At 36.1% G+C, this 12,860-nt stretch overlaps 2 protein-coding genes across 3 annotated transcripts; both read right to left on the bottom strand.

Annotated features, from left to right (window-relative positions):
* Positions 1–3,143: 3,143 nt before the first annotated feature.
* LOC128103539 (olfactory receptor 147-like) lies at positions 3,144–4,088 on the bottom strand. The gene has a single exon (XM_052728022.1). It carries the CDS (start codon positions 4,074–4,076, stop codon positions 3,144–3,146), a length of 933 nt encoding a protein of 310 aa, XP_052583982.1. The 5' UTR covers positions 4,077–4,088.
* A 4,826-nt stretch (positions 4,089–8,914) lies between these two features.
* On the bottom strand, positions 8,915–12,585 carry LOC128103528 (olfactory receptor 8B3-like). Of its 2 annotated transcripts, XM_052728001.1 has the most exons (2): positions 11,670–12,585; positions 8,915–8,940 (listed from the first exon to the last, which is right to left on the bottom strand). In XM_052728001.1, exons 1-2 carry the CDS (start codon positions 12,583–12,585, stop codon positions 8,915–8,917), a joined length of 942 nt encoding a protein of 313 aa, XP_052583961.1. The 2 variants fall into 2 exon arrangements, with proteins under 2 accessions (XP_052583961.1, XP_052583970.1); XM_052728010.1 differs by lacking the exon at positions 8,915–8,940 and having other exon boundaries at positions 11,653–12,585.
* Between the last annotated feature and the right edge of the window lie 275 nt (positions 12,586–12,860).

The raw sequence follows: 12,860 nt of genomic DNA, 5'->3' as shown, positions 1-12,860 counted from the left end.
AAGTTAATGTCTGGTTAAAATATTCAATCTCTAAGGAAATAAAGGTACATCATGGTCGAGCATACAAATGTAATCACCTCATTTCCTGCTTTTATTTATGTGATGTACTTGTTGGAAAGAGATTGAGAAGATTTTTACATGAAATGATTCCTCTGTAACTTTTTTGGAGTCTCACCAAGTGGCAAGTATAATAAAAAGAATACTGTTTATTTTCCTTCTGACATTTTTATAGCTAAGATAATAATATTATGAATTATGAGCAACAAACCAGAAGGTATTCTGGAATGAGATTTTTTAAAGCATCCTTTTAAGAATCAAAAGAACTAAAGGCTCAGAGCCCAATATTACCATTCCAGGATAACTGATAAGTAACAATGATTAGGTAACAGCAAGGGTTTTTTTTCCCTTTTTTCACAGTCATCTGCTGCACCACTAATCAGAAAGCTGACAATTTTATTTCGAGTGTGCTATCAGTATCGCTCTGCTCCTTATTTTTTGCTCAAGGAATGCAATGTGGCTCCCAGATATAGCCTTTGTGACCTTTTTTTCTAGTGCCTAAAGCTTTCTATTGAATGTGAATATAAGCTTTGTAGAACAAAAGAACTGGTGAATTAGAGCTGGAAGAAAATAAAGCATATGACCCTCAGTACGTCTCTGAGTCTTATTTCCTCAGATAGATAAAAATTATTCCTAAGTCCTGCTACCTTGAGGAATTCTCTTTGCAATCCTGGAGCAGTCCTGAGAGCTGGTCTTATAGGCTACAATAATATTATTCTATCTTCAAAAGTGAAAGGATGAAATCCAATGTGAAGATCCATAGTTTCAGAATGCCTATTCTATCTCTATAGATGTTTATTGGAATGTAATATTGTACAATGAAACTTTTTCTTAATTTTTTTTTTTTTTTTTTTTTTTGGTTTTTCGAGACAGGGTTTCTCTGTGTAGCTTTGCGCCTTTCCTGGAACTCGCTTTGGAGACCAGGCTGGCCTCGAACTCACAGAGATCCGCCTGGCTCTGCCTCCCGAGTGCTGGGATTAAAGGCGTGCGCCACCACCGCCCGGCTTTTTCTTAATTTTTAAATAGATTTTGATAATAAATAAATAGGAGAGAGAGAGACAAAGAGACAGAGAGACAGAGAATATTTCAAATAAATACATCAGTTTGTAAATGTCTGGAGACTCTAACAATATACTTTCAAAGTCAATTTTTCTCTATAAATATCAAAGCATAAACCCCTTCAGGAAAGGCTAAGGCAATACTTCCACATTGTACACCTGACTCTTTTGGTGTTCCAACCATACCATGTAAGAAAGGATAGATTTGGTGATACCTAGACTTCTCAGTTAACTCCACCATTCATTATCAGTGTCTGTCCTGCTTAAAATGATTTTTTAAATTCTTTAATCTCTTTTCTTATCCACTATCTAATGTGGTGGGTGGCAATAGAGTATTCTTTTGCCCTGTTCTTTTCTATCTATGAATGTACAAAGGTAAATTCACTTAAAAAGATAAAATTAGCTTTTAGTTACACTTTATTCAGATTGACAAACATATAGAAACATAATTCATAGTAAATAGAACATGATACAATAGGAAAATGATCAATGCAATGGTATCCCATAAAGAAAACTCTCAGTAAGTCTTAGGCAATCCAAAGCTGTTTCCAGGCAGATAGAACTAATAGGTAACAGGATAAGTAAGGCTAATAAAACGCATTCAGAAAGAGGGAAATTTGTGAATCAGAAATTAAAACGTGTACTAGATACAAGATGTGAGAGATATTATTTACTAGATACACTTTTCATTCAACAAAGATAATCATTTCATTGGAACAAGAGACAAGAGAGATGTTGAATACACTTATTGCTCTTGCAGAAGACTTGAGTTCAGTTCAATGAAACCAGATGGAAGTTTACAATCTTCAGTAATTCTAGTCCTGTACATCTAATGCCCTCTTCTGTCCTCTGTTGGCTCCTGCATGCCTATTGTGCACATAGACTCATAGTACAGACACATACACATAAAAACATTTTTAATGAAATGATAAATCAGAGAAAAAACAACAAACAATTTTTGCAATATATATTCACATGTTATATGTTTAATATATGTAAATATATGTATAAATGAATTGTTAAGGAAAAATCCAACAGGTTAATATTGGTTTCAGATGGATAAATCGATGATCTTTCTGAAGTGTAAGTCAAGGATTTAACGATGCCTATGCTAAATTTCAAAATGTCAAAATATGTAATGAAGTTTAGAAAAATGAAACAACTACAAAGTATTTACAGAGTATCTTTAAAATGTTTAAACTGTGGTTTCATAACATTTGATTTAGTATGTTTTTACTTTTAAAGTGCTCTTCTTTTACTGTTTTAGTATCTTAAGGATTGTCATTTTAGCTCTTTTATCAAAAGAGTCATAATTAAACATCATATTCCATGAAAAACATTCTCATAACTTAGCTTACTCTCCAACTCTGCAAATTTTTCCTTAAAGTTTAAATTCCCCATTTCAGTCATCATTTCCAAATTCTCCTGACTCAAAAATATGTCTTCTATTTCAGAAAGAAAAATAAAACTCAACTTGACAAATTAACTAAGTGAGCTCCTTGCTGAAAGATGTTTAATTCATAGCATTTATATATATGAATGGGCAAATTTAATTTGTTATGGAAGCTTTCATTTCTGATTTGTAAAGGGGACATCCTCCAGTGGAAGACAGAATACCCAGATTAGAAACACACTGTAACCACGTTTCTAAAGGCCGTGTCAGGTGAGTCCCTCGACTTACTTGCCAGAATTCTAACCTAGCTTTGTGAGATGTGGTCATTATCAGGCATTGATCTTTTGAAATAGAAGAAAAAAATGAAAGTGATCATATCGTATTTTTAAATACACAAATTTCTCTGATAAAGTTTTTAAAGTACATGTGAAAGAAAATGATGAATTAATCACGCTAATGGTAAATAATGTAATTTAATATCTTTAAGAAGTAGAAATTCATTATTGAAAGGGCATACAAATTTTTTTCACTCTATTACCAAAAAGAAAAATAAAGTAAGACAATGACCACACAAATGGAACTAATGAAACTGACCTTCCAAGTCCTGTAACTACATGACAAAAAACACTTTCAGATCAACACTTTCTCTTTCTCAGAGTCTTTATCAAGGCAACTTTAACATCTTTGTTCTTCAAGCTGTATATTAATGGATTCAGCAGAGGAACTGTATTGGTATAAAAGACAGAAGAGATTTTACCTTCATCCATTGACATGGCAGAGGATGGTTTGAGGTACATAAATGCACCCGATCCAAAGAACAGAGAAACAGCAATTATGTGGGAACTGCAGGTGTTGAAGGCCTTGGACCGGCCCTCAGTAGAGCTGATATGGAAAATACTAGAGAGGATGAGACCATAAGAAATAAAGATGGTAATGCTGGGCACAATGATGTTGATGCCCACAACAACAAAAACCTCCAGCTCATTGATGTAAGTGCTGGTGCAGGAGAGCTGGAGCAAAGGAAGAATATCACAGAAGTAGTGGTTGATGGTGTTGGCATCACAGAAGGTCAGTCTCAGCATGCATCCTGTGTGAGCCAGAGCACCAGAAAATGCTATCATGTATGAGCCAAACATAAGGATCAAACATAATTTAGGAGACATGACAATATTATACAAGAGTGGATTGCAGATGGCCACATAGCGATCATAGGCCATTGAGGTCAGCACATAACACTCAGAAATGGAGAAAAAGCTGAAAAAGAAAAGCTGGGTCATGCACCCTCTATAGGAAATAATGTTCTTCTCTAATATAAAGCTCATCAACATTTTGGGTGAAAACACAGAAGAATAACAGAGGTCAACAAAGGACAAGTTAAAGAGGAAAAAGTACATTGGAGTGTGAAGGTGAGAATTCAGTCCAATCAAGATGATCAAACCCAGATTTCCCAACACAGTGATCATATACATCACTAGAAACAGGAGGAAGAGTGGGCACTGGAGATCAGGCTTCTCTGTTAATCCCACCAGGATGAATTCAGTCACTGAAGAACCGTTATCAGGACCCATTCTTCTTTAAAGTAATCTATGTGCACAGAAAGAGAAATCATGTTAGAGGAAAATGCAGCCATTCCCACAATAGCCTTTCACAGAACATAGAGTATCACCAGCAGAATGTATTCCTTTAATTGTGATGTTTCTCTTATCTGTATTATTTTCATACACACACACACAATATTATTTCATACTTGCTTTGATCGTTTCCACCCTCCCTCCCCCAACTATTCACAGATCCAGCTTCCCTCATTACCTAGCCTACTTTATATTCTTTTTTATTAACCAGGCTAATTTCTGTTTCCCATATATTCTTGGAACTGTGGCCTTTCACTAGGAGGATGGCTGACTTACCAGGGGCTACTGTTAGAGAAGACTGACCCTCCCTCTCCCAGCACCCTACAATTGCCAGTGGATCTTAGCTAAGTTTGCAGCTTCTTACCCAACTCCTCTTTCTGTGCTAGTGTTGGTCTGGACTGGACTTGCACAGATCTTTTGTGCATGCTTTTACAACTACTGTAAGTTTGTATGTGTAGCTGCCATTCTGTGTCCACAAAACACTTTTTTCTTATATTCATCCATTCTCTGGCTCTTATACTATTTCTGCCCTCAATCATCAACAAGATAAATAACAGAGTACAGTATCAAACCCATCCCACAAATGACTGTCAATACTTTTCTATGAAAACATGTCTCCTGAAAGGCAAAGGATAAGAAAGGAGAGAGCTGAATCAAGAGAGAATCATCATCCTCATTGGTTTTTCCTTGTCTTGAATTTTCCCCTCATTGATGATATTGGAGTTATATACCTTGGAAACATGTGTTGATCTCCAACACAGGTTAGATTTCGATGAATTGAGATCAGTTCATTGTTCTAAAAACTCAGGAATGGTTTAGTTACTCCCAAGTCAGAGAAAAAGCTATAAATGTAGAGTAATGAGGTTCTGCCCAAGGAGAAGGAACTACTTAATTCTTTGGCCTTCTCTAAGGTCTCCAATGTCTCTTCACAGTCTCCATGCCCCACTTTGAATGGATTATTATATCACTTTCACTTGAGTCTCAATACTGCACATTATGAAAAATAGTAACTTTTATCTTAGATCTCTGGAATTTAGTCTCAAAGAAGACAATAATGTAAATTGAATTCTGAAGTTCACATTTATTCCATAAAAAATATGGTGTTTCATCATTCTTTACTTACTTGGATGATCCTGGAAGAGCAATTATATCACAGATACATTTCTAGTATATATCTAGTCAATATCTCCAAACTAAAAATCATAACTTGTTATCATAACTTACAACCATCTCAAGCAGCAGACCAAAATTTCTATCACATTTACTTTCCATAAGTGAGTTTTAATATGCAATTAATATTATTATGCACTTAGTTATAAACAGGGTAGTTGATGACTCAAACTTCTCAGGAGAGTAGTTTTATGTGTAATAGGAGAGAGGTGGTTTACAGCTACACCTAGGACATTAATCTGTCATTATTTTCCTTAGAGACTTGATTTTTACTCAAGTTTTCCTTTCCGTTAGGAATTGGAAATCCCCCAGGGAAATGAAAGATAAATTATTTCTAATTCAAGATGATTGAACAGGAAAGAAACAGAATTCTACTTCATTAACACGGCAACTGAGCCACAATTATGAATTCACTCAATCTGCGGGGAATCCGTGAGGAATCTGAAAATTAGGCATGAGATCCCTGCATCCTGACCTGCTATGAAACCAGCCACACTGGATCTGGTAGGTAAAAACAAGCTACCCTCTTGCCATGCACTGTTCTTGACACCGCAACAAAGAGTAAGGATGAAAACTTAACCCCTGGGAAATGAATGTAATGCACATACACATATCCAATGCCACGTTGTATTCATGGGTTATCCATATGATCATTTTCTATCTAGCCTGTCTCACAGGTCTTTCAGGGCAACACGGTATATACTCTGATCCCAAAAGCCAGTGAGAAAGTGATGGTGGCTGAGACTAGCAGTCTGCATAGTTAACACTCTTACTTAGCTCAGTATAGGGATAAAAGTTCAAAACTCTCTCCTACTGGTTTCTCCCTACAGAAGAAAGGGAGACTTTCCCTACAGAAGAAAGTGGTACTTCCAATGCATCAAATCATCTTTGGATTAAGCGCAGATGTTTGGCTACTATCTAGAATGCTAGGCTATGGTGGAGTATTAATAGTAGTTAAGATTCAGTAGCATTGTTTTCAGTTGCAGTAAGAATAGATATGTGGAAGTGGACTGGTGACCATCACAACTCCTACACAATGTGTGTGAAAGACATGAGATATCAAAACTCCTAGCCACACTACTCCCAAGCATCTCCCTAAGGTACAAGGAAGTATGTGATATGCTATAATGCAACTTATTTGGATATTGCTGTTCAGTTGATTTCAGTCTCTGTTTTATCAGAGCACTGACTGTGTCTGTCATATTCTGAACACCTGGTAGCCACCAGGGACAAAACAAAAAAAAAGTGAATGTTATATTCAAGCCTATCAAAAATAGTTAATAACAATATTTTTCAAACTCTTCCCAAAAGTTGAAGAGAAGTGAAAACATCAAAATTAATATTATAAGCCCAATGTTACTAAAGTCAAACAAAAAGTTGTCCCATGGACATCATTTAAGTGTCTGTTTGTTTGTGTATCTCAGCTAAGCACGTATAGGCTAATTTGACATTGATGTTTAAAAATATTGTTTTCCAACCTATGTATGAGGATGTGTTTCCTTATATTTATGTCTTATTAATTTCTTTCAGGAAAGTTTGGTAGATTTTGTTGTTCAAAATTTTCTACTTTCTGTTGGGATGCATTGGTATACATGCTTATTTTCTTAATTTCCACTTTGTATTAATCATTGTTAGTATATGAAAATGCAATTGACATTTAAATGTTAATATTTATAATTTATTTAATGTTTGTATTCATTATAGGATTTTTGTTTAGTTCATTAGAACTTTGGACACAGAGGGCCACATCCTCTGTAAAGAGAAACCATTTTTTTAATGCATCTAATTTAATAGCACTTGGTTTTTCTTGCCCAATAATTCTATCTCAAACTTTCAGTGATATATTGAATGAAAATTTCAAAAGGGTTGTCAGTGTCTTCTTTATCCCAGAGTCAACAGTGAATGAGCTCTTGTCCTTGATCCTTATTTTACATAATTTTCTCATTCTATCTTAAGATTTTTGTCATTTTGAGAATTACCATGGTTTTTTATAGCACATTTCACTAATCACATTTAAAGATGATTTAGATCAACTAATCATTTATTGTTAAACCTTGTTACTTCTCATCCTGTACTCAGTCAAAGAAATGTAAACGCCACTCCTAGTCTACACAAATAAGACTATTATTCTCACTCATTTGTGTGTGTGTCTACATTGTGTGTGATCTATGTGCTTGTTTTATGTGTGTTTGTGGGTATATACCTGGTGTGTGTGTGTGTGTGTGTGTGTGTGTGTGTGTGTGTGTGTGTGTGTGTGGTGTGTGTGTGTATGCTTGCACATGAGCACACAAACCTGTGTTTATACACAGGTGCAAACAGGCACACATTCAGATATGTATGCATGCATCCTATGAACTTGAATTAGAATTGAAACACCTCATTTGGATTCTGTAATTACATTGTATAATAGCTATGATAATTGAGTAATCCTTTCCTAAATATCAACCCTAGCTGATATAGCCCAGTTATTAGGAAAGCTGTGGAGGCTATAGTGAAAGCAATGGCTACTACAGGAAGATGGGGCCTGAGTAGGGATTGGGAGTACTTTGCTAGGGTCTGTCCAAAGCCTGAACCTGGGGGTAAGGAAGGGTGGTCACAGAAGCAATGACCAACAGGAAAAGATGTAGGTGGCTTTCCTGACCCAAAAGGCAGGTCGTAGTGCCAGTGACAGCACACCCAGTTCCAGCTTTCTTAACTGGATTTTAGAGAAACACTGGAAGCGTCTAAAGATTATGCAGCCTACCTACATCACTCATACACTGGTCTACAACAATAATTGACATCTGTATTTGCCAGTACAGTTAGATGACTCCTTGAATAAATAGCTATCTGGACCTGAGAAAGGTCTGCCAAGTTCCTCCTCTGGAAATAAAAGAAACAAACACACTCAAAGATAAAAACTTAATGTGCTGGCAATGGTCCTCAGTAGTGCAGCACTTGCCAAGTCAGTCATGTGAATCCCTAAGTTCTATATCCAGCACTGTTAAACAATAAACACATACTTGATGGGATGGGAAGATGACTAAGTGGTTATGGGCTCCTTCAGTTCCCACATAGGACATGCATTTGCTTCCCAATTCCCATCTCAGGTAGCTCAATCATCTGTTACTCCTGCTTTATGGAATCTAGAGTTCTATCCCAGACTCCATAGACACTTACACACACACACACACACACACACACACACACACACACACACACACACGAAATTAAAAGTAAACATTTAAAAATAAATAAGTACTTGAAGAAGTTCATTAAGGAAAGACTTCATTGAGAGAGGAGCACAAGTTAACTGATAAAATGATAAAATACAGACTGAAAATGAGATATGAAGTCAATGTTTGGACCTGGTATACAGAACTGCAGAGAACACATAATTATGTTTCCTATTGCATCTTTTAATTTGATTCTATTAGATTATTTGTAGTAAGGTTAATCTATTATACTTGTTTATTTTTTTCCTTAAAATGTTATTGTTCACGTAACTGACATTCTAACTAAACTTTTATAACATTTTACTGTGAAATTTGTCATTAATATGATTGTATAAAGAATCCACAGTAGTACTTTTCATAAAATAAACAATTTATACTGGTTATGTGTTGTTATAAACGGAATATTTCCAACATGCCTGATCCTTTCATGTACTACTTTTTTATGTGTCCTACTGATGATCAAACTGAGGAATTCACACATGTTAAGTAATTAATTTACCACTAAGCTTTAATATAGCTTTCCTCATCTCTCTCTCCCTCTACCCTCTCTATCAGTTTTGACTTTGAGACATGTTCTTGCTAAGTTGCTCTAGTGGGCCTAGTACTGATCTATAGTCTAGGAATGACTCAATTTTATCATCATTTTATCTCAGCTCCCTAAATAGCTGGGATAACCAGTCAGCCTCACCAGCCAATGGCTATGTGTTCTTTCCTGATAGAAACTTAATCCATTTATACCCTATCCATGTGATTGTGTTGAAGTAATTTTCTGGGGTTTACTTTATAGATCCAGAACTTAAGTGAGTCTTCAGTATCTCCATTCTTCCAAGGAAATGGCTAAGAAAAGCTGGAAAGGTATCAAATTGGTCCTGGAATGGTATCTGCCATGTCTGGAACTATCCTGGTACACATCACTGCACTGAAGAGTGAAGGAAGAGGAAGAGGTGAACCCAGTCAATTCTGCCAGACATTTGGACCACTGATGTTATTAACAAGGACCATTAATGAAAGACAAAGTCAGAAAATTCATTTTTAGAGTAACACTAAGTTAAAAAAAAGTAAATAAATAAATAAAAGTCCACCCAAGACCAGTAGATTTTTTTTTCCTGACAAGTATTTCCAAGTTAAAACCAAAAATATTCATATAGGAACAAATAATAGGTCAGTGTGAATGGAAAAGTAAAATTCATGGATTTAGAAATACCCATACCTGAAATAGACAACATATCTCTTACAAAGCTAAGCACCTAAATACTGAGTTTAAGACTGGAAATGACAAAATGGCAAATTTTAATTCAAGTTATTTTTTAAAGCCACTATGCATATTTTATGCTTCAAATTAGGGATTATAAAAATGGTTATCATCTTGCCAATTTAAAAAATATATCCAACTCTACTATTTTAAAAAGACAATTTCTTAATTTGTTCACCAAAGTTTAACCTTAAAAAATTCCTTATCTGCTAGCTGTACCTTGATCATTCTGCAACTTAAATTCCATACGGTAATTGAAAGGCAACAAACTCAGGATTTGTCTTCAGGCTCCCTTATTGGTGAAATTATTAAGGCCACTCCACATAGTTAAAAGGGAGGTTTATTTAGTGGCATAACTTACAAATGAAGGGATAGGTAGGTTGCAGGGTCTAGGAAAGGTGTGGCACAGTCCAGCGGTGTTCTCTGGAGAACTCTGCTCAGTCTACTTCTAACGTCCAGGGTCCAGGAACCAAGAGAGACAGTGCATCATGATCTCGGGTCTTCAGGGTCCTCTCTTGGCCCTGCCTTATAGGTGTAACAGTTACCGAAGCCTCAATGGGGGTTGGAACTTCCAGATCAAAGCTGGAATGGCTACCCACTACACTCCCTTTGAGTTTTACCTTGCTATTTAGTAACTGGAGCCTTTCTCCTGTCAAGAGAAATATGGTCCTTACAGTATTTCTAGGAATTTTCATAAAATATTAGAGCTATAGGGAGAGCCATTTTCCCGACTTTCCCAGACTAAAATCTATCCTCCTACCTAGAGTCTCCAGGGCCACTTGCTCTCTTGGGCTGTCGTCACGCTGCTTGATTTCCTACAAATGCAGCCAATATCCATCTCCCAGTGTAAGAACCACAATTATCCAAAGCTCTGCTTGTGTGCAGGCATTGGGAATAGTTAGCGTTATATGGCACTCAGGAGAGATGATTTTTCAAATCCTCCTTCAAAATTCTCTGCAATCACAGGTTCTCAATGCCTAGCCCCTTCATTCCTGATTTAAGGCCTATTGTTGTTTTTGTGAGGGGGAGGTTGTTTGTCCTCTCATCTATCTTGTTCTCCTGTATTACAGAACAAAGAAAACACTCAGATACTTTTACTTATAATATTATGGATGAACTCAACTCACTACCCCAAAAGGTTATGTCTGCTCCTACAAAAACAACAATCCTCAACAAAATGAAAACTCTAACCATAGAGAAAAACGTGCATATCACGCAGAAACAAACCATAATCAAATTCAAAAATGGAACTATTGCCACATAGTTGTAATTCCTCCAATAAAAAAAATAATAACATAAATTTAGACTACATATTGGTACTAACAGTCAACTTGAGATCAGGAAAAAATAGGAAACTTTACACTTTAATCTATTGGATTATCAGTAAATCAATGGCCAGTCTGAGCATCAGTATCCGTTATACACAGTAAGTGAGTGCTAGCAACCAGTACAAGCAGAAAGAAGAGGGTACAGGTGTAAACTGTGATGTGTCTTACAGGTCTTATTGGACGCTGATGGTTTAAGAAGTTATTTACGTTACAAAGGGGGATCTACAGAAAGGAGGTAAGGTGTTATTCAAGTTACATTCCCAAAGACACACTATGAACAAACATGAACAACCCACAACCGCTGACAAAAGATCAGACTTATGTCACTCAATTAAATTAAAAACAAATTCAAATTTTAAAATGATTCAGATTTCCTTTATTAGGATATGAAAGAAATAAGAGTTGTATTAATCAAGGTACAATGTATTTATACTCCAAGGTATCATGTGGTAAATTTTAAACATTACATTTAAAAGCAGAACAATGCCTAGGGAAAATGGATTAAATACCAACCCATAAAGCATTTTAAGTAACTATAAAGTATCCACTCAAAATTTCCATCTGCTCAGAGTTTTTCTCAGGGCCATTTTTACATCTTTGTTCCTCAAACTGTAGATTAAGGGATTCATCATGGAAACCACATTGGTATAAAAGACAGAAGATGTTTTTCCTTGATTCATAGATGAAGAAGAAGATGGTTTGAGATACATGAATGCACCTGATCCAAAGAACAGAGAAACAGCAATTATGTGGGAACTGCAGGTGCTGAAGGCCTTGGACCTGCCCTCAGCAGAGTTTATATGGCAGATGCTGGAGACAATGAAACCATAAGAGATAAAGATGGTGACGCTGGGCACAATGATGTTGATGCCCACCACAATGAAAACCACAAGCTCATTGACATAGGTGCTGGTGCAGGAGAGCTGCATCACAGGGAGGATGTCACAGAAGTAGTGATTGATGGTGTTTGCATCACAGAAGGTCAGTCTCAGCATGCATCCCGTGTGAGCCATGGCACCAGAAAATGCCATTGCATATGTACCAAGCATAAGGTTCAAACACAATTTAGGGGACATGGCAACAGTGTACAAGAGTGGATTACATATGGCCACATAGCGATCATAGGCCATTGATGTCAGGACATAACATTCAGAAATGACAAAGAAACAAAAGAAATAGAGCTGGGTCAAACATCCCATATAAGAAATGACATTCTTACTTAATATAAAGTTCATCAGCATTTTGGGCGTGAACACAGAAGAATAGCAGAAGTCTATGAAGGACAAATTAAAGAGGAAAAAGTACATTGGGGTGTGAAGGTGTGAATTTAGTACAATTAAAATTATCAAACACAAATTTCCCAAAGCAGTAACGATATACATTGCTAAAAACACAAAGAACAGGGGTATTTGGAGATCAGGCTGATCTGTTAATCCTACCAGAATGAATTCGGTCACCAAAGAGACATTTGCAGAGATCATGTTTCTCTAAGAATCTGCAGACACAGGAAAAATGATCTCATTAGAAAATGATCCCCTCTTCCTATCATAGCTCTTTGATGTGTGTGTGTGTTTGGAATCTATGAGACAAGACTGCCTGAATACATAAATTGTATGGAACATAGCCAAATTATCTTACACAGAAAAAGACGGTGTTGAAAAATGTAAATGTAATTTCTAGAAAAAATGATAAATGGGAAGAGATGAAAAGACAAACATTCTCTCTCATATAATTTACTCTTTCACTAGAGTCCTCC

This window comes from Peromyscus californicus, unplaced genomic scaffold, assembly GCF_007827085.1.
Source record: "Peromyscus californicus insignis strain IS unplaced genomic scaffold, ASM782708v3 Scaffold_11__1_contigs__length_118956290, whole genome shotgun sequence".
Classification (NCBI taxonomy): domain Eukaryota; kingdom Metazoa; phylum Chordata; class Mammalia; order Rodentia; family Cricetidae; genus Peromyscus; species Peromyscus californicus.
This window is presented reverse-complemented; position numbering and strand designations above follow the sequence as displayed.

Bases quoted from the DNA above. Each gene is read 5' to 3' on its own strand.
- LOC128103528 (XM_052728001.1), bottom strand. From the start codon at position 12,585: ATGATCTCTGCAAATGTCTCTTTGGTGACCGAATTCATTCTGGTAGGA. The intron at 8,941-11,669 runs GCAGATGGAAAT...TGAAAGGATCAG, and splicing joins GGCCCTGAGAAAAACTCTGA to GCATGTTGGAAATATTCCGT.
- LOC128103539 (XM_052728022.1), bottom strand. From the start codon at position 4,076: ATGGGTCCTGATAACGGTTCTTCAGTGACTGAATTCATCCTGGTGGGA.